The sequence below is a fragment of the Excalfactoria chinensis genome, chromosome 2 (assembly GCF_039878825.1).
Source record: "Excalfactoria chinensis isolate bCotChi1 chromosome 2, bCotChi1.hap2, whole genome shotgun sequence".
NCBI classification, from domain to species: domain Eukaryota; kingdom Metazoa; phylum Chordata; class Aves; order Galliformes; family Phasianidae; genus Excalfactoria; species Excalfactoria chinensis.
The window spans coordinates 43209764-43236080 of NC_092826.1; the positions used below are offsets into that span (position 1 = coordinate 43209764).

The 26317-nt window shown below is 39.7% G+C and overlaps 1 protein-coding gene across 2 annotated transcripts in view; it reads right to left on the reverse strand.

Moving 5' to 3' along the window:
• TAF4B (TATA-box binding protein associated factor 4b) overlaps positions 1-26317 on the reverse strand; it is a 71794-nt gene that overhangs the window by 18917 nt on the left and 26560 nt on the right. The window contains exons 7-13 of one of the 2 annotated variants that reach the window (XM_072328904.1): positions 25226-25804; positions 20388-20523; positions 19748-19853; positions 14115-14284; positions 11127-11257; positions 5938-6063; positions 4932-4988 (exon numbers count right to left, since the gene is read on the reverse strand). In XM_072328904.1, the coding sequence (XP_072185005.1) occupies positions 4932-4988; positions 5938-6063; positions 11127-11257; positions 14115-14284; positions 19748-19853; positions 20388-20523; positions 25226-25804 (1305 nt within the window). Of the gene's footprint in view, positions 1-4931; positions 4989-5937; positions 6064-11126; positions 11258-14114; positions 14288-19747; positions 19854-20387; positions 20524-25225; positions 25805-26317 lie in introns of both variants that reach the window. The other variant, XM_072328903.1, reaches the window with a different exon arrangement.

Here is a 26317-nt window from a genome sequence, read left to right on the forward strand (position 1 = left end):
ATGTTAGGGAAAATTTCTTCTCCAGGAGAGGGGCCAGGCACTGGAATGGGCTGCCCAGGGAGGCGATGGACTCGCCAACTCTGGAGGTATTCAAGAAACCTGCAGACTTCATACTTAGGGTCGTGGCTTAGTGGGGAAATATTGGTGGTAGATGGGCAGCTGGACTGGATGTTCTTGATGATTCTGTGATTCTATAACAGGACTGTGGATAGCCCTTGCAAGCCATAACTTTAAAACCAATGACAGCCCTTACGAACTCACAACACCTTGAATGATTTTCAGCCAGGTGTGATGCTGTGTATTCACTCACTTAGGGACTCAAAGCTAAAGAATGTCTAAGACATCTTTCCCACATGCAGATTTCTCTATCTCACCATGCACTCCACAAACACCCTTGGCGCAGAAATATCCAGCTCTCCGTTGCCATATTTTTGTCCCTATCTGTAGTCCTAACATTTCCTCTGTTAAGAGTTTCTAAATCTAACTCATACTTTCAGTCAATTACATGTCCATTACAGTCTCTTGAAGAAACTGTGAAAAGGTTACTTAACTCCAAAACATATTTAATGGAGTGTTAGGGTGAGGAGGGTTTGTTTTTCAGAAGATAAAAATGCTTGCTATTACCTCCCAGACAGCTGGTTTTAAAATGTTCTTAATAGTACCTCAGCTGCTCTTTTCTTATCCTTCTTCAGAATACTTGGATAATTATCACATAAATAGGGATTTGGTTCACTTTTCAGTTCATTTAATAATGTAATATTTGGAGGGACTTCCATTTCTACCATTCTAGAGGACTCATCACACACTAATTCTCAGATGATGACCTTTCTTATTTGTAGGACTACCCTGCAGGGCCATAAAAAAAAACAAAAACAAAAACAAGAAAACCAGCCAACCAACTATGCCTGTTCAATGTTGTAAACATTGTAATTGTGTTTTTTCAAATACTATGGAAGCAGGTAAGAAACACCACAGAAAAATAAAGACTATATAGATCAGGCAATTAAGCCAAAGCTCTCAGGAAGTCACTGAAAGCTCATGAAAACCCCATTTATGGCAATGATATCTTATTTGCTTTTTTGCATTGGAAAGGAAACTGAAGATCTTTCCTCTGCCACAAGAGTGGTCTTACAGAATTCCAGCCATTAGATCCAGAAGACTAAATATAGAAAAAGCAGAAGAGTTGTGGGTAGGAAAGGAAACAATTCAATAGCTTTAAAATTGAGAGCTTGAGATGGCAGGGAGAAGAACTGAGTTAAGAGTTATTTGAGAACGTGTGGGGAAAGAGTTAGGATGGACACATGAAACAGGAAAAAAAAAGAGATTTTTGAAAAAATATAATACAGAACAACAGTATTTCAAGCCATTAGATAACACCCAGGAATGCACTGGAATCATGATGACTTCAGTGTTTTCTGTGGGGTTTGCCTTTACAGAAAAGGATCGTTCAATCTTTTCCTCCAAAACAGTTAACGATAAAGGCACTGAATTTTCTCCGTATCTCATCTACTGCCATATTTTACCATCTGCATCAAAATCATAACAACTTGCAGGAACAAAGAACTAGAAAGACCTGTGCAGTCCTTAGAATACAAAGTTGTCAGAACAGCAAGGGAGGGAGCAACCAGGTTTGCTGTTTGTAATTAAGGCGGTATTCCACAAGCTCTTCCCCTTGTTTAAGATGCAACTGCTCCCCTTTTTCAATGCAGGGTGCGTCAAGGTAAGAACAGAGTTAAAGGCTGCTGTCATGGATTAAATAAAGATGCTATCAGAATGATGCTCGTTCACCTGCTTATCCTAAAGAAGCACTCCTGCACACACAAAATCCTAATGGCTTGCCCACTTTCCCCCCTTAAACTTTCTACAGCTGCACTACAAACAGACTCACTTTTCAAGATGACACAGAAGAACAAAAGATCAGTTTGCATTTAAATTCACAGTACACTGATGCATACTGCCATTTTTACAGGTCTTCTTTGATGTACTATGCATACAGCTTGCATGCTAACTTGATAGCATCCTACACTTAACTTAAGCAGTCTGCTTTAAGAAAAAGAAAGGAGGCTAGAAATAAGCCATAAATACAGCTACAAGAGTTGCATCAATATTGTTTATGACTAGAAGTATAGTTGGAAGTAGAACGTGAAGTATCAGACAGCACCTGAAAATATTAAATTTAAAAGTACAAGCATCAGGGACAGCAAGGACTGCATCCCTCTCACTTTGGAGTTGCAGCTAAAGGTGAATGAAAAGCAGGAGCAATTTATCCAGGCTTTGGAAATGCTGTTATACAAAGAGCTGGCCTATGAGGTGAGCAAGGACGAAATTCTTGAGTAGATAAAGCAACAGCTTCAGGCAAGCCCAGCAGCTGTCTCAGAAAGAATGTGCCCTTTCTGTAGCTATTAAAATTTGCTGAAACAGGTGAAAGGGGGAAGTCAAAGACTTAACTCATAGCCAGCTCTGTAGACAAAGAATATAGCAAAACAAATGACTTAGCATAAGGGAAGTTTTAGGTAACAGGTCACGCGAAAAGGGACAAGAAGGTCACGGCAATTATGTATAGCCTTTTAGATAAAAGAATCCACTGCCAAGTCTCTGGATGCACTTCCAGCAATTTCAAGAAGCTGCCCCCAGCTACTGGATGACAGCACATCCTGGATTTAAAAGTATTCATTGTTACAATATACACCCTACATTTTGGGAAACATGGCATTAGAAAACACCCAGAATGTCCATTGCCATTACCTCACACCCTTTTTCTACTCCCAGCAGGTCACCATTAACATACAGAAGATAGTTTTGAGGAAGGAAGACCCACATTCATTCTTTAAAACCTACAAGGGGACAATTAGATTACCCTTTCTAGAGAATACTCAACCAGAATTGCCTGGAAGGGATTCGATTCCAGCTGACAGAGGAATTGCAATTCCTACCTTTGGTTTGCTAGGAGCAGGCTACACTCAAAGCTTGACCAGTAAGAATGACAATGGTGAGCCTTTTCAGGCTTCCATCCCAGCACATCCTACGCTAGTTTCAGGCTTAGGATGTTCATTAATTTCAATTCCATTCTTATTCCAGACCTACTTGCACTTGCATTTTCATACAAAAGTGAGCTGACCATGCATCCCCAAACCATCAATAAAGTGTCAAGTCTGAAAACAAAAATGCTGGACAAGCATGATTAAGGCTGTATTAATCTAGCACAGGATATAACATGTAAGAAAGGATATGAACTAGAGAACTTTATAATCAAGCAGTCCTCTTCACTCTGTTGGCTACTTTTTTTATATACCTATGAGAACCAAAACACAGTCTTAAATTCCCTTCTTCTAAGTGTCTGAGTCGTGGAAGATTTTTCAAGACCCTGTATGCTATTGTTCAGAGGCAAAGAGAAAAGCAGTTGCACAAACTGATTGCTAAAATGCAGGTTTGCAGAGGTTAAAAAACCTATAAAAGCAATCAGATGATGCTGAAGCAAGGCCACCCACAAGACAAGACAAATCAGCATTTACCCACTGATTGTTGAACCTGGTGGCAATGAGGCAAACTGGAAAGGGCTTTGAGGCAACTTCTGTACTCGCAGATTATTCGGTAAGCATGAAGAAGGAGTTGTAAGGAGGAAAAAGGAATTAAAAGATAGATTGAAAAGCACGTTTTCTCTCCTCTCATTTTACAAATTTCTTCTACTTTGCTGCAAATCCCGAGCATTGACTCTAATACTATTTTACTGGATTTCCATTTGTTTTGCCTCAGCTCCTACATTAATCCAAACAATAAGGGCCTTTAAAGCATTCATAAATAACCTGCTGCTGCTCCTGGCACCTAGGAGCCAAGTGCTGCAATGTTAAGCAACAACAAATTTCATAGTTCAAGAGGCACAGTTAAGGAAAAAGGTTGCTCAGAAAATCACACTCATTTAGCACAAAGATCCTTAAAAATTGCATGAAATCAGTCAAGTAACTATAGAAACCAATTTCTTCAGCTCTGTATCACACGTCTCACACCTCAATTGTCTTTATTATCATCTGCTGTCAGATCCTTAATCAGAAATGTGAACAGGCTTGATGATTTATTCAGCAGGGAAAAGAATCTGTAGGTCAAGTGAAAAATTTCACACACACATACACACACATCTTCAACCTTAGGTACTTTCATTTCATTCTGTTCCCAGTAGCTCTGGGGGCAACTCCAGTGAGATCCAATATTAAGGCTCAATTAAAATAAGCTCCAATTAGTGGAGCTTTTTTCTCTCAGGCTAGAAAAGTCAGGAAATGGATATTGGGAAATGTAAAAAGTCAGCTACTGAGAGGAGGCTGCAGACATAAATGAACTTATTTGTTGATTTCTACAGTTGCTATGCAGAGGCCTCTGGGAGTAAAAGCTTAACCAGTCTAAGCTATAAACTAAAACCCCTGCAGCTAAACATGAACTGTGTGAAACAAGGGCTCCATTCCAGAACAGAAAACTGCTGGGCCCAGAAAATTAAAAGCCAGAGGCGTTTTCCATTTAAAACTAAATCCCAGTACCGCCTCCCAGCCAAAGAATTATAAGCAGTATCAGATTTACAAAACGAACAATTACCCTGGAAAAATGTAGCCTATTGTACAGTCCCAGATGCTAAATCGCAAAGTTTCTTTTCTTTTTTTTTTTTTCCTAATCCCACATCATATTCCTACCAAGTGCACCGCTGTAGTTTACAAAGAGCCATTTCTAAACAAGACTAGAACTACGAAAATAAAACGTTAAAAGAGAGCTCATAACTCATTGACCTCGTTTAAAGCACTGCCCTTGCCTGTAGCAGTTCCTGTCCTTCCCCAAGGCCTCTGCAAATGGTATGCAACAGCAAAATAAACCCTGACCTAATTGCCAGGACAGGGCTGCCAACCTTCTCTCAGCACACAAAGGCAAGCATGGTAACTTGAAAGACCTACCTCTTTCACTTTCTGCTTTAAACGCAGATGCTCTGGATCTTCTTTATTGGAACGGCTCTACCAAAGGAAGAAGAAAAAGATCGAATAGGAATTGCTAGCATCCAAACACCACAGCATACGTTAAATATTTAATAAATGACAATTTTCTCTTGTGATTGAAAGATTTTGCTCCAGGGGAGAATGCCTCAATCCAGACTGGCTCCCCTCCCCCTCCACACAAATAACCCCCCCCCCCCCCCCCCATCTGGGCTGGCTGCCTCTGCTCTAGCCTGAAGCAAGATTAAACTGAAAATGATGCTAACGCTGTCAGTCAGGTCCAGTCTAGGCATGATGCTGTTCATGTCAGCAGCAGACACTTACAAAGGACAGGAAGTGCAGGAAAGAAAAGGAGTCATAATTCTGTACTTCTGCAAGTACAACTCGATTCTTTCCAGTCTGGATTACATTTCCACCCAAGGGGATCCAGAACTCAGCTCAAAAACAAAACAACAGAATAGGAGAGGATCGAGTCTCATCTGATTGTGCAACATCTACTGATTTGTTGGGGTTTTTTTTGTTTGTTTGTTTTCTTTTCTGCTTTTGAGGGGAGGGAAGTGGGAAAGATATTCATTCTGTTCTGATTCTCAGATGCAAGGGTACCAGCTGAAAGTTGCACTCTGATCTAACTACAGAAAACAAATATACCTGGCAGGGCATCAAATCTCACCAAATTCCAAGTATGGAGAAGAACATGGCATTTTTGAACCCAAAACTGAGCATTAAGTGAAGTTTATGGCTATGCAAATACTGCTTTTTCATTTCATTCATTTCATTTATTTCATTTTCTCCAGAAGGAATAACCAAAAGAAGAGCTCACCCTACCACTTATATGAAAGAACCACTATGATTTTGGAAGAATGTAAAAAGCCTAAAACCCTTTTTTGTATGGTCTGAGCTATCTTAAACATTAAAGACTAGTTACAAGGACAGTGTGTCAGCACTGAAAAGCAAGAAATGATGTTCTCACCTTGGCTGCTCGTAGCAACATTTCACGTTCCTCTTCATCCTTCCTTTGCTTTTCTAGGTGATCAAGCTTCTCAAGAAATTTTAGCTGTGCTCTGGTGTCACTTGATACAATGTATGTATCACTCCCCTGAAAAGAGAATTTTGTTAGGGCTTTTTTATACACAGCTAGAGCTAGTAAATGGAAACAGCCTGAAAAGAATGCTGCTTTCTCAAGCTGAGCAATGTCAGATGTTTTAGAAAGACTTCAGGTGGTACGTAGCCATTTACGTATCCCTTCTCCACCGCAGCATGCTTCTTTGGATCTGTGACTTGTAAGAGGTTATGGAGCAACTGACAAAAATCAACACCTCATTCCACTATTGACTATAACAATACTAGAATTGTAGCCTGTATGAAAGGCTATTATAAATTTCATAACTAGTAAACAAACAAGATTTGTCTTCTGGATAGATTATTAAGAGGAAAAAGAGCAGAACTGAGAAGTAACAGATCATCATATCCTTTCCCATTTAAAACAGTGAAAGAAAGAAAAACACAAGACCCAAACTTTTGAAGTTTTTGCCATTTAATCCAGCCTTGCCTGGTGGGGAATAGAACTGGCTATATTAATTTTGTGGGTGGGGGATGTGAGGTGATTATATATCATTTATTGTAGCTCCAGAAATAGATACTTCTGCACCAGGGGAATGCTTTCAAATCACGGAATAGTTTATGTTGAAAGGCGATCTGTAGATGTCACCCGGTCCAATGCCCAGCTCAAAGCTGAGTCAATGAATACCATTCACTGGTTGTAACACTAACTGGACACGTATGCATTGAAACAAGACTACAGTCACTTTAGTACGTACATAGACATAAAAAGACAGCCATCAGTAGTTTTGTTTTTCTTATCATTTTTCCCCCCCTTTGGAAAGACTAAGTGACTTAGTTTGTCTTGAACGGAAGAACTACAAAAGGGAAGATTTAAAATGTTGTCAGTCATGAAAATCTAGACTTTAACTGCTTCTGTTCTTCCACGTGTGCTACCAAAATATATACCTTGGACAAAGGACACCAAGCAAAACAAGATACTTATTTGAACAACTCTAACGTACATCCTAGAGTCTTCTGTCTCTGTTGTTTTGTGATATTCTCTTTTCCTGATAAATTTATATTTAGGCTTTTACCAGCCAAACACATGCATCTTCGGTGATCCATCTTTATACACCATCCAATCTCACACTTAAATGAAGCAACCCTGACATACAATTCTGATGGAACAAGCACAGGATATTTTACAGGTATATTTTAAGGAAGGGTATATTTTACATATATAAATTATCAGTGACTCCAATTTTCAAGTACTCCATTTTCAGACACAGTATACTCAGACCCTTCTTCCCACACTCATATACTTTTAAAAGCTGGAAGAAAAGTAAAAGTCACATTGTGAGGCACTGCTGTCTTCCAAACTTAATTCTCACAATTCAGACAAAGCATGAAATCAATCCCTCTTCTTGTATTCAGTTCATTCTTTTCAGTGAGCCACCACATTGTCACGTATCACCAACTGCGGCTCAGACCACACCATGTGTTGCAACTAAGGAGACTTTGTCCTTCTCAAGAAGAGTCTGTGGTTCTGCAAAACAGTCTGACAAGCTTTTCTCTTCCTTCTTGTTACTGCTCTCAACTTTTTACTGCTTCCCCACAAAACACACACTTCATGAGTCAGCCTCAGCACAAACACAATTTGTTTTGGAGCAGTAGTTTATAATCCACCACCATACTACAATCCTTTTAACGGGACAAAAAAGAAAGACATATTACCAGAAGATTATTTTTCAAAGTTTAGAGATGTTTCATTCTAGAATGCGGAAAGCCAGGGTTAGATAATTACATTTTTTAAAGTCACATCAAAGACTTGATGCCAATTAGTGATGCAAGCCACCCAACAAGAAGCACCCCAATGCAGTATCATAAACCTATATGGGACAAGAACTGGAAAATTTATTTATTTAACACAATTTTTTATTCAATAACAGATGCTTAAGACGTCTAAAGTCTCTTAAGAACCTGCAGTTATATTTTGTCCTTTCTACTCTACTAACTTGCTCTCTGTCATCTGTTAGCACAGTAACTGCTTAGACAGAAAATGCTTCACCGGGTACCTGCGAATAACTTTTAACCACTACTGTTATGAGAAAGCAAGCTGGATTAGTTTTTGTTCATATAAATGGGTAATTTCTTCACATAAGGCCAGAAAGACCCCAGCTACAGTAGCATGATCCCTGCAAAAACTGACGTTACACACAGGTTGTAATTAGGAAGAGAATCAGAGGATTTAAGTTAGTGACATGTAATGCAAGTAACCACAATACAGAGCATGTCTGAAATATGTGAGAACATCCAACAACAAATTAAAAGGAAAGCTGTACATCTTGTTCACAATTTGCAAGCTTCTTTCTACACTGTCATGTACTTTCAAATGAATTTGATATCTAAGGTATTTCCAGTTTATTACCAAGAATGTATTGTATGTCAAGAGGCACAGAAAAAAAAACACGTGTGTGGAAACAACATTCTACTCAGTCCTCTAGCAGTGTAGCTGGAAGAATCCCATACAGAACAGTTCTCCTCCAAGAGCTGAACAATTAAATTCATGTTGAAAAGCCTTGCTGAGGACAGACTATGGACTCAAGAGGTTACAAAGGATCAGCTACTCTGCGGGAACTGAGCTTCAGCTTCACCTAAACCAAATTAAGAGCAGAAGAGTCTCTTAACCTCTCAGGAGTTACTTCCCTCTGCAGTTTGCTGGGTTAGAGGTGGGCAAGGAGCAAGGGAAAGAAGAAAGGGAATGCTGACATTTTTCATATCTAGGAGCACTTACAGCAGAGTTTACCTAACCCCTTTAACTAACAGAGCTGCAACATGATATTGCCATACTGAGAGGATGGTCTTAGCTGCCATACTTCATTGATACCTCACACTAGGCAGTGTTGTCATTAAGCCATGCTCACAATAACATACAACTCTCAAAGCCAGGAGTCCATAGCTCCAAATACAGGAAACAGAACAGTTGTCTGGTATTGTGCTAAACCCAATCCACAACAAAAACATTTTTAATCACTTCATAGTTTAGCTGTCACTGTTAATTCTGGTCTTGGCTATCATGTGATGTCACAGGCACACTCAAACCTCAGCAGCTCTCCAGATCACAGAAGAGAAGGAGTCGAGGAATGGAACTATTTAGCGGATTGTCTTTATTGTCCTACTAGGCCTTTCTCAAGGAACTGCAATAAGAGCTGCAGAACAGACATCAGCTTACAGCAGTTTAAAAGGCTACTTCCTGCTTTGGATAGAGATCACCATGACAGTTCAATACTAATTAAATTAGTAACTTCCAATTACAATTAAGCGTGTGGCTTTTTCTTTTTTTCTTTTTTTTTTTAAAAGCAAAAATGACAGAAGTGGGAAAGTCTGCACAGTAGTAAGCTGTGATACAAACCCTTTACCCTGCCAAACCTCTTTGAAGGGCTAGCCATCAGATGGAAACTGCTAGGCAAGAGCCTAACACAATAGAAAAGGTCTCCTTGGTATTAACTCATGAATTACTAACTTTTGCAACAACTTCTACTCTAGTATAGTTGCCTTGATCCCACCACATCTCTCATGATACTCTCTATTTCTAATGAAAATATGCCAATAAGAAGCCTTGTGGGGCAACTATCCAATCCTCATCTAGTGCTTGGACGATTTTCTGAACTGCATGGAGTTCACATCAGAGCCAATACCCTAGAGGGACAAAAAATAGTAGTGGCAAGCACTGGGGGAGATGGAACACAGGCCTATATAAATACATAGCAGTGCTCTAAGACCCTGAAGTGTTCAGCTCTTGAATGCAGATTCCTAAAAGCCTGTCAGCATACTTGCAACATTAATCATGTGACAATAATCACAAATGCAATCTTCCAGGGCATTCACCTGCAGTTTAATACCATCTTCCTATTGATAAAGGGCACCTCTGCCTCTAAGATTATTATGACCAGTACAGCTTTTTCCTGTCTCTTTTTTTTATTTATTTTTGAGAAGAAGTTTATTGCAGTCATACAATCTTATCTTTGCTTCTGGCAATTCAACCAGACCAAACCTACCAGCTTTCCCTTTGTTTTCATTGAGGAAAGTCAGCCTCTCCAAGCCCACTGTCCAAAAACACCCTCTTGCCACCTTTGGTGTTTACAAGGCACTGAATCCTACCAGAGCCCCTCAGGACTTCAGCTTCCACCTCACTTCAGCTCACAGATATACTGGATCACCTACTTTGGAGACAACACAGAACAAAGTCTTCTAATAGAAACTGTTCACATCTTCTGCATTGAATTTTTAAAAACTTGGCTGGCAAGAAATGGCATGCTCCAGCTGCTCTGGGCATCATTATAAACACTTGGACGTTTTCAAATAGTTCGTGCTCTTTAATATTGCTTCTCTCCTGTTTAGAAGCCCACAAAAAGCATTCTATTAAAAAATAAGTCCTATCCTGTCAGTTGATTGTCCTTGTTTTACTGAAATAAAGTTCTGGTTTGATACTTGAAAAGGATTTGTACCTTTGTTTAGAAGGAGAAGTCTCAAAGTGCTAGTGATCACTAGTAAGTTATTGCTTCCTATTTGTACCACACAAACACCACAAAAACTGGCTCAATGATATCCCACCTCCTTCATACTCAGTGAAGTTGATACCACAGGGAGGAGGGTTTAAGTAGCACTGGAGGTACAAAAATTCCTAATATTAACATCAAAGGGTCTCTACTCACATGGAACCCTGAAAATAAAAAACTCAAATTCTCAAGGCCTTTTGCTGAGACAGTACAATGGTTCCACCAACAGTAAATGCTATAAGCAAATGCAAGCGCCTAAATCAATCCAACCGCCAACAGCTTTATGTTTACCATGTAAAAGGGAGATTTTTAGAGGACAGCCACCATTTCTATAGAAAACTAGAGATGCATTTACGTTTGGTTTTAAGAGTGCTTATCTAGCAAATTGAATGGAAAGTATAAGGAATAGTTAGAGGGTATAAACAGTTAAAACAAAATCAGCCTACTGAAAAAAAAATCACACATTGCATACGATGTACCTATACTTGGAAGAAGTTTAGCTTCAAGGCGGCGAAGCAGGGAAACTTTGGCAGAAAACTTGCTTAATGATTTCCTTTACCTTATGGGTTGATACTCTGTGCTGAGCAATTACAGTTAGTTTTTCTAGGAGCCCTCGTAATCTCTCCTGTGTAGCATGGGAGATCAAGTTCACAACATCAGAGTTAAGTTCCATAATGTCATGCCTTTTACCTGTGGAAGCAGAGAAAATCCATTACGTGTTTTAGTAGTAGCTGATAATTGAAATAATTAGCACAGCAGGTATTCTGTTCCCCCTGGAAGTCATACCCATTATGAATAAAGGTTTGGAGATTATGATTTTCCTGGTAAAGTCACAACTTCAAAGATCTTAGACACTACATTAATAAAACTTAGCCTGGAGCTTCAGAAAATATAGACATTGTTTCACTTAGCCTCTAGAATCACTCTCCTTGCAAGGTCATTTATAGGACGAAGTTAATAAGAACACAAATCAAGCTTCATGTTCAGGGATGGGAAGATGCGGTAGCTGTAGAAATTAGTGCCATATTCTGTTAATTTCAGTAATTAAAAAAAATAGAGAATTACATTTTGCCCTGCTTGACACCGTGCTTGTTAACAACTCATCACATTTATTCAATGAATAGGGAAAGTTTTTTGCAGTGCTCTCCTAGCATATGAGACCCAAGCTTCCTCTCACAGACCTAGACCAACAAGCCTGTGGCTGACCAACCCGACTATCCCAAGGTAGAAGCATTAAAAACAAAGGTCTAGACCAACTGGGGTCATCATGCCTTCAACCCATTCCCTCTGGATGACACCCCTCAAGTACTGCTGTTCCTCTGCATTTCAGCTGCTGCTTCTAAGGCTGCCTGGACCCCATGCTTAGGGTAAGATGTCACCTCCACACCTTCCTGCAGGCTGTGATGGAGCAGCATGCCTGTGGTTTACACAATGCAGCTGGAGCAACACAATCCATCAGGACACCTGGAAAGCACTTTCTTGTGGCTGAGGCTGACAGTGGTGTCACACACCTTCTGCACAGTACCTACCAGAAGCTCTTTTCCTTGCCCCTCATAGCATTTACAATAGCTGTTAAGACTTTATGATGCAATACATAGTATGCATTCAAAATCCACTTTGGTATTTATTGCCAAGTGGAGTGTTAAGAATGGATAAACAGTACACTGTAAAAAACTAATCACCTATTTCATCTGCCTTTATTATACATTTTCAGTTAGAGTAGCACGACAGGGAGAATCTACAGTGTTTTCCCAGACTACGATCAAAATGTTCTCCCTGTTTGAATTCAGAGGGTAAATATTAGACTGTATTTCATTTGAGTGCAAAGCTCATTTTGCTCAAGCACCTTTTAATGCTTCCTTCATAATTTACCACTAGTCAATCAGGATACATTAAACTTCAGTTTAAGACCAGAATTAAATTCCTCCAAACCTCAAAACTACCCTCCACACACACTTCCTGAACAGAAGAGGGCTTTCAGTCAAGGAACAAAAGTGTTTATTTTCTAAGTTGTTGTACTCCGTGACAGTATTCCTTCCCTCACTATCAAAACATTTCTCATTAGTAATAACTCACATCATAAATGTGCAAAAGCTACCATGGAAGCCTTGAAAGAGTCATATGTATGTTTTCCATCTTCAATTAAATTGTCTGAACACTGCAGAACAGTTGTACAAGTAATGATGTGTGTTTTTTTAGAGATCTATTTTTTCTTAACTCTATTTCCTGGAAAACTAGATAACCTTCTACTAAATTATGAGAAAAGCTTCTATGCTCCAGTTCCAACATATATTTCCCCCTTTCAATTAGTAACACAGTACTGCCTTCACTGAACCACATACCCTATGTAGTTCAAATGACATATCTTTGCCAGTGTGGATTACATGGAGTGTGGAGTGCATGAAGGTAGCATATAGAATTTGCAAGATACATGCTTTTCACAAGCTAGTTGCATTGCTTGGACTGGGAATAAGTTGCACATAGAATTAGGAAGACTTTGTGACCATATAACATGACCACTCCAACAAAATCATGGCTGCACGTATAAACTGGGGGCTTTATATTATAGATGCTGAGCTGCAAAACTCACTGTTACAGAATGGCAAGCTACCAAGCAGAGAACAGGAGCAAGGCATTGAAAAATATCCAGTTTGCTTTAAACAACAACGTGGTGCTATACAAATGCATGCTTCCGCTCCCTGCCTTGACATATCTTGCCAAACAATGTCTAGTTAGTTTCAGCAAAACAGTTAAATTGATACATATTAAAACAAAAAGCAAACCAAAAACAACCCTTTTCTGTCACATTTGACATACATTCCACAATATTATCCACTCATACAGACAGATAACTAACATCTCTTTTTTGTATAAAACCAATGAAAGAGTTTTCCATAGAGGGAGTGATAAGCAAAGGCCTGCTTTGCTTATAGATGGTTGAGTCACCAACCCTGAGTGTGTTTAAAAACTGCCTAGATGTGGTGCTCAGGCACATGATTCAGTGATGGGTTGTTAGAGTTAGGGTAGTATGGTTAGGTTGAGGTTGGACTTGATGATCTTTGAGGTCTCTTCCAACCTGAGCAATTCTATGATTCTATCAGCAGCATGAAATTTCTTCCTAACCACAAAGGCAGGATCTGCAACCTCGGTCAGCAGAATATATACACCCCAACAGGCAAAGGAATGAAAATGTTTATAAAGCAAAGTAGGAGATGCAGGAATAAAAAAGCATACTTCAGCATGTGAAATTAATACCTTTATGTTTTTTATGTGCTCCATTAAATGTAAGAGTAGTAGTAGCTAACTTTTTATACGTAAAAGTGGCACCAGTTTGTCTTCTTCCCTATTGCACTTCAGCCTACTTCTACATAAATAAAAATTGAAAGATTACTTCTTTACTAGAAGGAGTCAGTATAATACAGCATAAACACATGAATGAAGTTGACAGATTTTAGAGTTCTGACTCCCTCAAAGATAAGAGGCTGGCTCATGAAAAAGACAATGACACACAACATCTACACATATTAATTACATGTTTTGTTCGTACCGATGCTCAAAATCTTCTTCCGAAGTGCTTCTGGAAACAGAAAAGGTTCATCTGCACAAGAGCGAATCGCAGTACCAACGAGCTCTGAATTAGTTGCCAGAATGCATGCACTCTCTTCATTAATGTTGACTCCAGCCATGGAAGTCACATCATTTATGTCATCTTCATCTCTACTAAAGAGAAATAAAACATTTTATGCTTCATTTAAAATGGATACAAAGAAAAGGCCCATTCTATAAACAAGTATGTTCATATATTTCAGATGCTACCTCTATTCTACAAGTTTTTGGTGCCTCGTAACAAGCCCTCACAATTCATTCAAGTTTCTCAAACATTAGTTTGACTGACTCAGTTGCTATGTATGCAAATTCCTTAGAAGAAACTTAAATTTTGAACAACCTTGAAAACAAAGGGCTGAGGTAAACGAGGGTTTTAAATTCCCATCAGATTCCCCACCTCCACCACTGATCTTACAGCAGTGGTATTTATTAGTTTTGGTATTCAGAAGTCAAGGTTCCTCTTGTTGTTACTAATTTAAAGTCACAAGTTAATTGAAATTTGTTATAAAAATCCAATTCTCTGAATAGCAATAAGTGCAGAATAAAGTTAAATATTGATGCATTAAACTATAAGCAAGGCAACTTTCTAACATAGATGCCTGTCCTACACACTGAAGATCGCAGGAAAAGTGTATTAGCATGAAGTGGATTTCTACTTCTTTTTTCTGAGTTCCCTTCTTGCCTGTATGCTGCAACCAACCCAGATCATGCTCAACAAATCAGCCCTACTGTACAGCACGTCTGCATTTGGTGTGGAGAATTCCACGCTTCTGAAGAACAGTGGCGGAGCTCTAGTTCTCAGCATTCCCTTGTAAGCTGGATTCTGTTGTAGAAGCTCAAAATAAAAATCCAACTGTGGCATGTTTTGAGCTAGCAAAGCTACAGCTCCCTGCCATCACGGTAAAGCTCACATTAAGCAAATAGTCTGCATGTTTCAGCGTTAAGATTGATCTTGTAAGCTAAAATACTTCATAAATCTCATATGTGAAATTTTTGGAGAAGTTTTGCAATGAAACAATCCAAGTTATTTTCAGAAAGCTTTAGATCATAAAGAGAAAGCCTTTTTGCCTGACACCGTGACAAAGGCTATAATGTTCGCTTTGAGGGTTTAGGACCAATCCAGAATAGAAGCCTGCAGTATTAATTCAGATAAGCTGTTGGAAACACTCAATTTGAACGTCTTTTGATCTGGGAAAAAGGAGTCTTTGCAAAGGTGTTCTCTGATGAAGCTCACCTTCAGAAAGCACTGTACGGCCTAAATAACTCTTGAACCAGGAGCAGGTCAGAAACTTCCTATTCCTAGATGAAATTTGATTTCTTGAAGGCTGTTTTCTGATTACCAATAGGTATAAACTATTGGAAAATGAGATAGGTTTGAGTGATGCTCAAAAAGATACAAGTGCTGATGTTTGTTTTTCCTTAAACTATAGACTTTTCCTTTTAGCATTCCATGGTACAAGATTTCTCCTGCAATATTATGAAGAGGAGCGTGGCTAGGAAATGAATCCAGCCATCTCCTACCCTTCCTGCCTTTTATTTGTGTACTTGCGTGCCAGACAGCTTCTACATAATTTGTTTAGGGAAAAGGAGACCAACTGATTCTCAAATCAGTTTCATTCATTAAGTCTTAACTAGACATAGCTTCCTGACTAGGCTTGTGCCTCAGATTCATCACACTAAGAAAAGGATTCCTGTTTATGAAGTCTACATTAGGATGCTTGTAGCACACGTAATCTATCGTACCATTTCAGTTTTCAATCTGGCTACACACTCCAAATACCCAAGAAAGCAACAAGTAAACTTAATAGCTGTAATTTTGTTTCAGCACACAATATCAAGTTACTATTTTCTTCTATATTTCCAATGCAATCTCTCTTATGAGTGCAAACATATGAGGACTCATACAAAAGTAGCCATCTGTACCCATACTGGTTTTGAAGACCAATTCTGGCTTCTTCACCACCAGACTTAAGACTGCACTAAGTCCCTATCTTTAATGAAAGATTCTTTTGCATTTAGAAAAACACCACTGCACTTATTTTACTTAACTCAAAGAATGCACCAGAAAATTTCCCTAGCAATAGTGCTCACTAGCAAATAACATAATTTTCAGAAGCCAAGTGAAGTCTGCACTCTTTATTGTTCATTATTCCTTGTAACTTTAACAAAACTCAACCATTTTAAGCATGGTATCACGTATTCAGAAAGAACTCTTAAAACCATTCAATTAAAGTGATAAATGAAAAATATTCCAGAACATACATGGAGGTGTTTGGTTAGATGCTGACTTGCTTTCATCTTCAGCAAAACCTCCACAAAGTCCATCATCTTTACCACAGCCATTAATGCTTTTTTTGCATTTGCTCATATCACAGCCAGAAATCAACAAGAAACACCCTCCTAGCTGTTACAAATCTCCAGTGATTAAAGTTGTGGGGACAAACAGTAAATGTTACCCTGTATGGAGTCATATTTGACATTCAAATTGAATACTCAACTGGAAAAAGATGCTCAAGCAATGCAGATGTACCTCGTTTACAAACTTGGCTGTAGTGGCTGAAAAGTAAGTCTGTGGCACCCTCTGGTGTTTGAACAATGCACTTGTTTTCTTCACAATCCATTTTCTACTTACTCGTTTTGTTTTAATAGTAAAAGTGAAAACTACGGAAGTATTACTTAACCCAAACTTCTTTGCACTACAACAACTACAGGGGACAGAACAATTCCAGCAGAGCAAGAATCACCAGCACTCCTGATGACCATTGGCAGGAGGAGCAGCTGTCTAGATTTTACCACTCTGCTACCTGACTTAACCAGCAGTTCTGATTTCTGGAACCTCCCAATCTAAACTCTCAAATCACCTGTATCCATTTTTGAAAATAACAAATACAACAAGATGCAAGAAATGCACAAGTACTTTAAGAAGCGAATATGCACCTTATTTTTTTCCCCAGGTATGTATTTGTTTTGTTGTTCAACAAAGCAAAGGGCAAAGTTTTGCACTTAGGTCAAGGTAATCCCAGGTATGTATACAAACTGGAAGAACTCCTTGGGAGTAACCCTGCTGAGAAGGACTTAGAGGTTCTGACTGATTGAAAATGTAACGAGTCAGCAGTGTGTGCTTTCAGCCTGGAAGGCCAATGGTATCCCGGGTTCCATCTGAAGAGGGGTAGCTATAAGAGCGAGGGAGGTAACTGTCCCCCTCTACTTTGTACTCATGAGGCCCCAGTTGGAGTACTATGTCCAAGTCTGGGGCCCCCAACAAAGGAAAGATACCGAGCTTTTGGAGAGCATCAATAGGAGAGCCATGAAAATGATCAAAGGGATGTAACACCTCTCCTATAGAAACAGGCTGCAATACTTAAAGGTAATTTATAAACATGAAGGAAATCAACTTTTTATATGGGTAGTAACAGGATAAAGGAGAATGGTTTTAAACTAACAGAAGGGAGATTTAGATGAGATGTCAGGGGGATAAGGTTTAACAAAAGCAAGCGTAGAGTCTTGCACCTAGGGAGGAATAATTGCATGCATCAGTACAGGCTGGGAGATGACCTGCTGGAGAGGAGCAGAGAGGGACCTGGGTGACCTGGTGGATGACAGGTTGGCCACAAGCCAGCAGTGTGCCTTCATGGCCAAAAAGGCCAATGGCATTCTGGGGTGCATTAAAAAGAGTGTCCAGCAGGTCAAGGGAGGTGATCCTCCCCCTCTACTCTGCCCTGGTAAGTCCTCATCTGGAATACTGTGTCCAGTTCTGGGCTCCTCAGTACAAAACAGACAGGGATCTCTTGGAAAGAATCCACCAGAGGGCCACAAAGATGGTGAAGGGCCTGGAGCATCTCCTCTATGAAGAAAGGCTGAGTGAACTGGGTCTGTTTAGCCTTGGGAAAAGAAGACTGAGAGGGGACCTGATCCAGGCCTATAAATATCTGAGGTGTGGGGGACAAAGTGGCGAGGCCAGACTCTTCTCAGCAGTGTGTGGAGACAGGACAAGGGAAAATGGCCAGAAACTGGAGCATAGAAAGTTCCAAACAAATGTGCGCAAGAACTTCTTTATGGTGAGGGTGATGGAGCACTGGAACAGGCTGGATGTCTACCTATGCAACCTGGTGTAGGAAACCTGCTTTGGCAGGGGGGTTGGACTCGATCTCTGGAGGTCCTTTCTAACCCCTACAATTCTGTGATGTACTGAGAGTGGTAAGGTGCTGGAACAGATTGCCCAGGAAGGTTGTGGATGCCCCAACCCAGGAGCTGATAAAAGCCAGGTTGGATGGAGTCCTGGAAAATCTGATCTAGTGCTTGACCTAGAAGTTGGCAACCCTGGCTGTAGCAGGAGAGTTGGAACTTGATCGTTGAGCACCCTTCCCAACCTAAGCCATTCCCTGATACTTTACCAGAAAAGCAGAACAATTCATAAAACTCCTGATGTTTGCTTTTAAAGAAGACTGCTCCTTACAGCTCATTCCATAGGACAATCAGCTGCCAGTGATGCACAAGTGATGCACAGTGATGCTGAAATCTTCATTTTTCTAGGAACTGTCTTCAAAATTGAAACAAGAAAATCACCCCTTCCCATTCTCATCTCTAGCAATCAAAAATGTAACTCTGAAGCCATATCTGGAGAACTGCATCCAGTTCTGGGCTCCCAGGTTCAAGAATGAAAGAGATCTTCTAGAGACAGTCCACTGGATTATGAAGATGATGAAGGAATATCTCCCTTAAGAAAAAAGGTTGAGAGACATGGGAATGTTTAGCCTAGAGAAGGCAAAGAGGGGATCTTATCATTAGTTAGAAATATCATGTCTCAAGTAGATGGGGGACAGGCTCTTTTTGTCTGGAAGACTAACTTCAAGTTTGCCTTAAGGTCTTAAGGTTAATAATGCATAATTATGGCAGCCTGCACTTCTATTTCAGCATTAGATTTTAGAGCTACAAAAAAAATATATATCATTTTTCCTTTTTAAAAGTTAATCAGTTATCAGAACTAGAAGCTTTAAGAATTCTTCAAATCTGAAAGCCTAGAGAACATGCCAGAAGCCACAATTAGAGGTGTAGTCAAAGTGTTTCACCTCTACATATAGGAACAAGCTTGTAAGAAGAGCTAATAAAAGATATAGTAACACAGCACACAGCTTTAAACAGGTTGCCAGTCTGTCCAAATTACAGCTCAATGCTATCTGTAAAAAGTAGTAGTTATAACTGACTTAATACTACGGAGAGCTTTTCATACAGGGTAACTTTACATTAGTTAGTGGTACTCACAGGATCAAGATCAATATGCCTCCCTCTACAAATGAAAAACTGATAAATACTGATATGCACTGTTTGTGTAATTACACAATTGAAATAACATAATGAAAAGCCTAAGTCACTGAGACAGTTTTCCTGTATTAGGAATAAGATCTACTACAAGGTCTGAGTTTTTAGATTCCTCTTTGACAATTTATAATATATAATGAAAACACCAATTGTAAGTCTCTAAAGAAAGCCACTTTTATCCGGGCTCTGTTCCATCCTCTGTATGTGCTGTTTCTTTTGTTCCTTCCTATAGTAAACTACATTGTTTATTTTTACCTGAAGGATGTTGTTCCATTCTCTTTTATTTTAGTTTTCTGAACAGGAGATGCTTGAAGCGACAGAATTTTATTTCCTGGCAGGGTAACTTGCTTCAGAACAGAGCCTAAAACAAAACAAAGAACATGCCACAGTAAGAAAGCAAAATGCCTTTTAATGCTGTTTATCAGTTCATATTTCTAAGAAAGGTACTACAGATTCAATAACAATTAGGAAACCAGACACTCTAAAATGTTACATTCTACATGTTCTGTAAGGTCAAAAGTCCTACACTCTCAAACACCCTCCTCTCTGCTGATTAGTGAGAGGTTTAAATGAAAACTTGCTGGCTGTGACAAAAACTTATATTATGCATCAACCTGGATCTGCTGAAGGAAGAAGTCTCTTGAAGCTGCTCTCAAGGTCACAACAGTTCAAAGAAAGTTTATTGCAAGGACTTCAATCACAGTATTTTAAAAAGTAAATTGCTATGGAGTGACATGTTCTTAACAGGCAACAGAAGTGGCCGTGGTGCTGAGCTTATCAACAGGATTCCTAAAACAGAACTCAATGTTCCAATGTACAACATCTTATTTCCTTGCAATCTACCAACAGCCCATAGTTGTTTTTACACCTCAGTAGTATTCTCCCTTCTCCATACCAGCAGGAAATTGGTTTGCTTGAACAAGCGTATTCAGCGGCATCCTCTTCTCAACAGGTGTCTGAAGAGTCAGTGTTGAGGACTGTGGAAGTGTGGATACTTGCTTTACAATGGTTCCTGATGGTTGCTGGACTACCTGCAAGTGGAATAACCAATATGAAGAGTGAGAAGAGTGAAACAAATATACAGAGAGCTAGATAATATCAACACGTTCATTCTGTCAGAAGCTCTCAGTTTATAACAAACAGCATGCCCAAAGGAAAAGCTACATTCAACTTTAAAGTCAAGAAACAAAATATCTTAATGACTAGCGTTGAGCTTGAAGCTTATTCAGCAAGCTCTAACAGGAGTTTCATTCCTATTCTCTGTAGCTATATCAGGAAAACTTTGCTGAGTTCCACAGTCTGCTACACTAAAAAGCTTTCCTAAGTAGTTCTTAACAGGCTACCAACTGAATATCAAGACTGTCCGCCAACAAGCTCAAAACGGTAGGTATCACACACATCTGGTTTCACAAAAATTAAAAATCACCAAAACAAACAGAAGCCTCGCATGAAATTCTTTCCCTGTAGTGAAGAGTGCACACTATGAAGCTACTAATGCATTTCTGGGGCTGCAAGGTCGATTCAAAATTGAGATGCCAAGTTTTGAAGTGTTAAGCAAAAGTACATGGAATGCACCAGTTAGATGGAACATGAAGTACTAACTAGCAACACCTGTACTGAGTAGAGCCTCTGTGCAGAAACAACCTTACACTGCTGAAGGGTATGAAGGGCTGATAACATTGTTTAAAGAAGGCTCTTGAAAGAAACACAACCTGACAGCAGGATGTCATCACAACACAGACTTAAAGGCACAGCCTGTAAATACTAATTCTTCCTCTTCAGAGGTAACCATTAAAATGCAAGAAAGCAATAGTGATATTCCCAAAGCTTCATTTTTAAGGCTCCTAGCTAGCTGAACGTGGACTGCAGCTTTGATATATATATCTTCTGCAAAAGCTCTTAATTACAAGTTGCAGAAAGACCTTTTCACCAAGGATTAAAAGTTACCAAAATTACCATCTTCAGATTGAATCCTAACTGGGGTTAGAGGCACGAAGCCAACAGAAAAACGGTTAAGAAAATACATTCTCCGCTTTTTAAGTCTAATCTCAGAAAGCCTAAAGAATGCTCAAACAGTGCTTGTATTTAAATAAACTACACAAGTTTAGAGTTAAATGTAAAGAACTGACACTTATTGCACATAGAAATCAGGCTGTCTCCTTCTGCCAACTAACTTCAAATTTAATCAGTGAACACCATGAGCACAAGAACCACATGTTCACAAAAAGACGTGCTCTGCATCTGCAGATGTCAAGGTACGCTCCCCCCAACTCCTCCACTGCTTATAGCACTGTGAATTGACAAAACAGTGGTAATGTAGAACAACTGAGCTGAAGGTGGTGTTTAAAAACTAGACAAAGAAAACAGCATTCTTGAGGAAAAAAAAAAAAAACACAAGATGCATATTCCTCTACGTCTTAATGCAGACGAAACAACCATAGGAATACAGGCACTGATTGTGGACAAGGTCTCACAGCACTTCATCACAAACAAGTACACACACTAATGTTTTGCTTCTATTTGTTTTTAACCAAGACACGATTTGATCTTTTCAGAAAAGATCCAGCTTCTTTACACTGGAAGTCAAACACGTTAAGAGCACAGTTTATATGTTCAGATGATTACTGAACGACCAAGCAGCTCAGACAGACTACTCACAGGATCTGCCAGCGTCCATACTGACAGGCACCTAGAGATCTTCCCTACTGTCAGTGAGCATGGTGCTTCATCTTCAGCATACAAAAAACTGAAACAGCACAGGAGGAAGCATAAGCATTCGAAATTAAGGTGTGGCAGACAAAAGAACAGATGGGCAACGTTAAATCAATAGCCTAGGTGGAGACTGGAAAAATAAATCAAGTGACTGATGAGACTAGATCAACAAGAAAGGATGTACTGGCAGTAAAGCTGCTTCTATCTGCCATTCTAGGTGCTAGGCTAGCAAAAGCTGAAAGTCCTTGGACCAAACAAAAGGCAACAATACTAGAAATTTCAAGAAGGATCTAATGCCAGAAAATAAAATTCTGCAATAAGAGGTATCTATAAGAAAAAGAGTTCCTGTCTCTTTTCTTCAGGTTAGTATGCCTTATGGAAGTTGACAGAGACATCAGAATAAAGAACAAGCAACACTTAAAGTGCAATGCAACATCCAGCTGGCAGCTCAGAAACAGCTGCCTGAGAGAGACCTGAGTGGCTTGAGCCACCAGCAGTGCCAAGTGAGCACACCTTACTGGTGGCTGTGGGGACTGCACCATGAAACTCTTGCTCTGAATGCATTAAGCTGTAGTTTCATATAAGTGTTCTTACCATTAGAAGACAGCGGCTGGTAACAAACTTCGATTTACCATGTTTTAGCAAGACAAAGCAATGCTATTGAAAGAAACACTATTTCTCAGGTGCAAAGTCTTTTCAAGCAAATGCACTTAAATTAGTTCACATTAAGGAAAGAAGTCACAGGGAGGGTATCCTGCAGAGCGTGCAGCCGCTGGGAACACAGCACAGATACACAATCTGATCCCAACAGCAGCCCATAAGAGCTGACCCCTTGGAATCCACCATACAAACACAGAGTTGCGTCAATCACGCTCCAGAAAAGAAAGAGCTGCATGCTGCATCACTGCCACCACAGTCGTAACAGGAAACCACTGCAGGGTTGAAATCTGAAGCATCAGTGATGTTAGAACAGAGCTGGCACATGAAAGCACAGAAGATGCTTCCTTAACATTTCTTGAGCACGAGAAAAACAAATTAGAAACGGACATGCAGAGAGAATGTATGGCATCAGACAACCCTGAGGGCTAGAAAGGAAAAAAATTGCTGGCAGCACTGTATGGACAGATTTGCACAGCTGGCACGTGCTTCCTTTCAGTTGGCAGCAGGACCCTCCTCTTTTGGGAGGCAAGATCCTGGTTTGTTTTCTTGAGGGAGCAGGCAGACCCTCTTCCTTTTAAAAGACAAGGCATCATGGAAGTCCTAGAAGATGCAACCACTTCCACCAACTTGCTCCTTGTGCTAACTGGCTGCTTGAGCAAACACCAACATCCTGATTTGGCTGAGCTGCCGGTGGTCAACTAAGCCCTTCAACTACATTTAAGACCAAAATTAAACATCATTCTTGAAGGGAAATTATTTTGACCGCTGTGCTTGGGATCTACCCAAACTAGACTAAAATATACTTTATATGTAAGTCAGTGTTTATAACACAGAGTAAAGAAAAGCAATTGCATTAAGGATGCCACGCAGTACTGAAGGAGGCAGAAGTCATTTCATGAGTTCAATGGAATTGTATTCACAAAGCATCTTGACTCCCCAGCGCAGAGTTACGTTTCCTCATCTATTTGTACAGATGGTCAATCTTTCCCCTGAATTACATGGCTTGCCATGGAGCCAACAAATGCTCTCCAGCCTTTGTACAGCCTAAGAAGCTCTCATTTTCTTCTGGCTGGAATTTCCAATTTAGTCCTTGAAGACAATAAAGGTACCACAATTCTTTTTCCAATTTGGCTCCAGCTACGACTATCCAAGATTGTTAGTGCATACATAACTGCTTAGCTTTTAAAAAAAGGCATTCATAAAAAGGATCCTCCCCTGTACAGTTCAGTGTTTTTTGTTCTTAATTAAGTCTGAAGACGTGAAAATCTGGTAGAATAAGCTCTCAGAATAATGCTTATACCACATCTTCCTTACACACTTTGAAAGGAAGAAAACAAATACAAAATAATTCAGCGAATCTGAATACTGTTAAATTAAATATATACAATAATCAAACTACAATGGAAATTCACACAGTACTATACTACTACACCTGTAGTAAGCAAATTTAGATTCAGAGCAAGTATAATATTTCCCCTTTGAAGGAATGTATTTTTACAAGGAAGTCCTATACGTGAAGAGTTATCTGCCAAAAGAAGACTATTCTCCCAATATTCCATGCAGCTAGACCACTTACACAGCATACTCACTGCCTCAAAACCTAACATTTCACAACACTGCTCTGTTGGATATATAGAAGTGGATCCACATTTTCTGGTATTTATAATTAGCATTTGTAAGAATGCCAAGAATGTTTATTCCTCCTGGAAATGAGTTTATTTCCTCAATTGAGGAACTGAGGAGGAATTACATATTGAGGCCCAATAGAAAAAAAAGTTAACTTTGGACAACATTATGATTAACATATCTTAGTAAATCTGGAGGTCAGAAATTCTCTGAAAAGCTCCTTGAGATAGTACATACCTTTCACTACATATCATCAAGTCATCTAGTCCTGAAAAGTGTGCAGAGCAGGGTCTATAAAGGTAGGGAGACTGGAATCCTTGGGGATCAGCAGAGCCACAGCCCACACAAGGCATCTGATAGTAATTAACATAAAGGACCCCATCATCAATTTCTTTTTCTGACACAAGCATTTCCTGCCTTTACTTTCATATACCAAGCTAGCACAGCTGCAAGCACGCCAGGAGTCCAAACACATGTTCTCTCACATTTCAATCTGGATGCTCAGTCTGGTGGAACGGTGGTCAGTACATCTTGCAAAAGACCTCACAGTCTGGCTTTAGATTGACCTTTTCAGCAACTGCACAACATCCACTACTATCACATAACTGCTTAACTCATGACCGTATAGTTTCACATGATAAAAGAACACCTCTAAGATGCAAATTGGTTTCACTCTGACAAAATATTAAGAGTCAAATCAAAGAAGCCCAGTTACAGGAGAGAAATTCATCTTACCAACTGTTTCACTTTAACCACCTGCTGAGTAGTAGCCACTGGCTGTGTAACGATGGAGTTGGGCTGTGTGATTTTAATACTGATGGGGGTGCCCATGACAGGTTTCAAAGGCTGGAGAGGGGCTGCTGCTGAGGATGCTACTGTAGAGACAAGCACTGGCTTTACAGACTGGAGAGATGACGTTGCTACTGCAGAGGTGAAGACTGGCTTTACAGTTTGGATAGCAGTGAGCCCTGATGTCGATATTGTTGTGGTGAGAACAGAAGGTGCAGGACGAAGAGAGGCCGTCACCACTGCAGAAGCAGGAACAGTTTTCATAGCCTGCAGAGAGGCTGTCACTGATGCACTGGAAAGGACTGGTTTTATAACAGTAGTGGCTGTGACTGTTGTGGAGGCAGCCACTGGTTTTATAACGGGAAGAGAATTGGTTGCTACAGGTGAGGTTGCCACTGCTGTGGAAGGAGTTATTGCAGAGGTACAAGTTGAGACAGCTTCTTGGGTTGGAGCAGGCTGCTGCATACACTGCTGGATAAAACTCTGAGCATTTGGCATTAGCTGCCGTAAGGCAAGCATGCTTTTCTAGAAGACAAAAAGGAAAAAAACAACAGTAATAACACCAGAAAAGTCTTCAACGATACTAAACATTACATTAGCAACTGAACCCTCACATTTCAATTCAATTTCTTAGCATCTGGAAATAATCTGGTTATTCCAAACAAAATATTTTGCTAGAATTCATAGAAAAAACGCAAGTGCTCTTGAAATGATATAGATTTTAGTTAAGAATCACCAATGTAGGTTGAACAAAGAAAACAGTCACTGTGTCTTCAGTACCTGGTACAAACACTATCTATTGGAGACATTTGTCTCTATGTTCCTTTCATTTAGAAAGTTTTAGTGTGGAATTTATGCTCCAGAATAAGACCAGTTGAACTATTCTACTACCTCAACAATTTTCGTTTTGCCAAAAAACCAGTCTGCTATATCATAACAGCTGTGTTTATTCCATTTAGCTTCTCCAACAGAGAGCTACAAATTATCCAATCAGATCAGAAGCAAGTCCTGAAGATACGAGCACTTGTATACCAATAC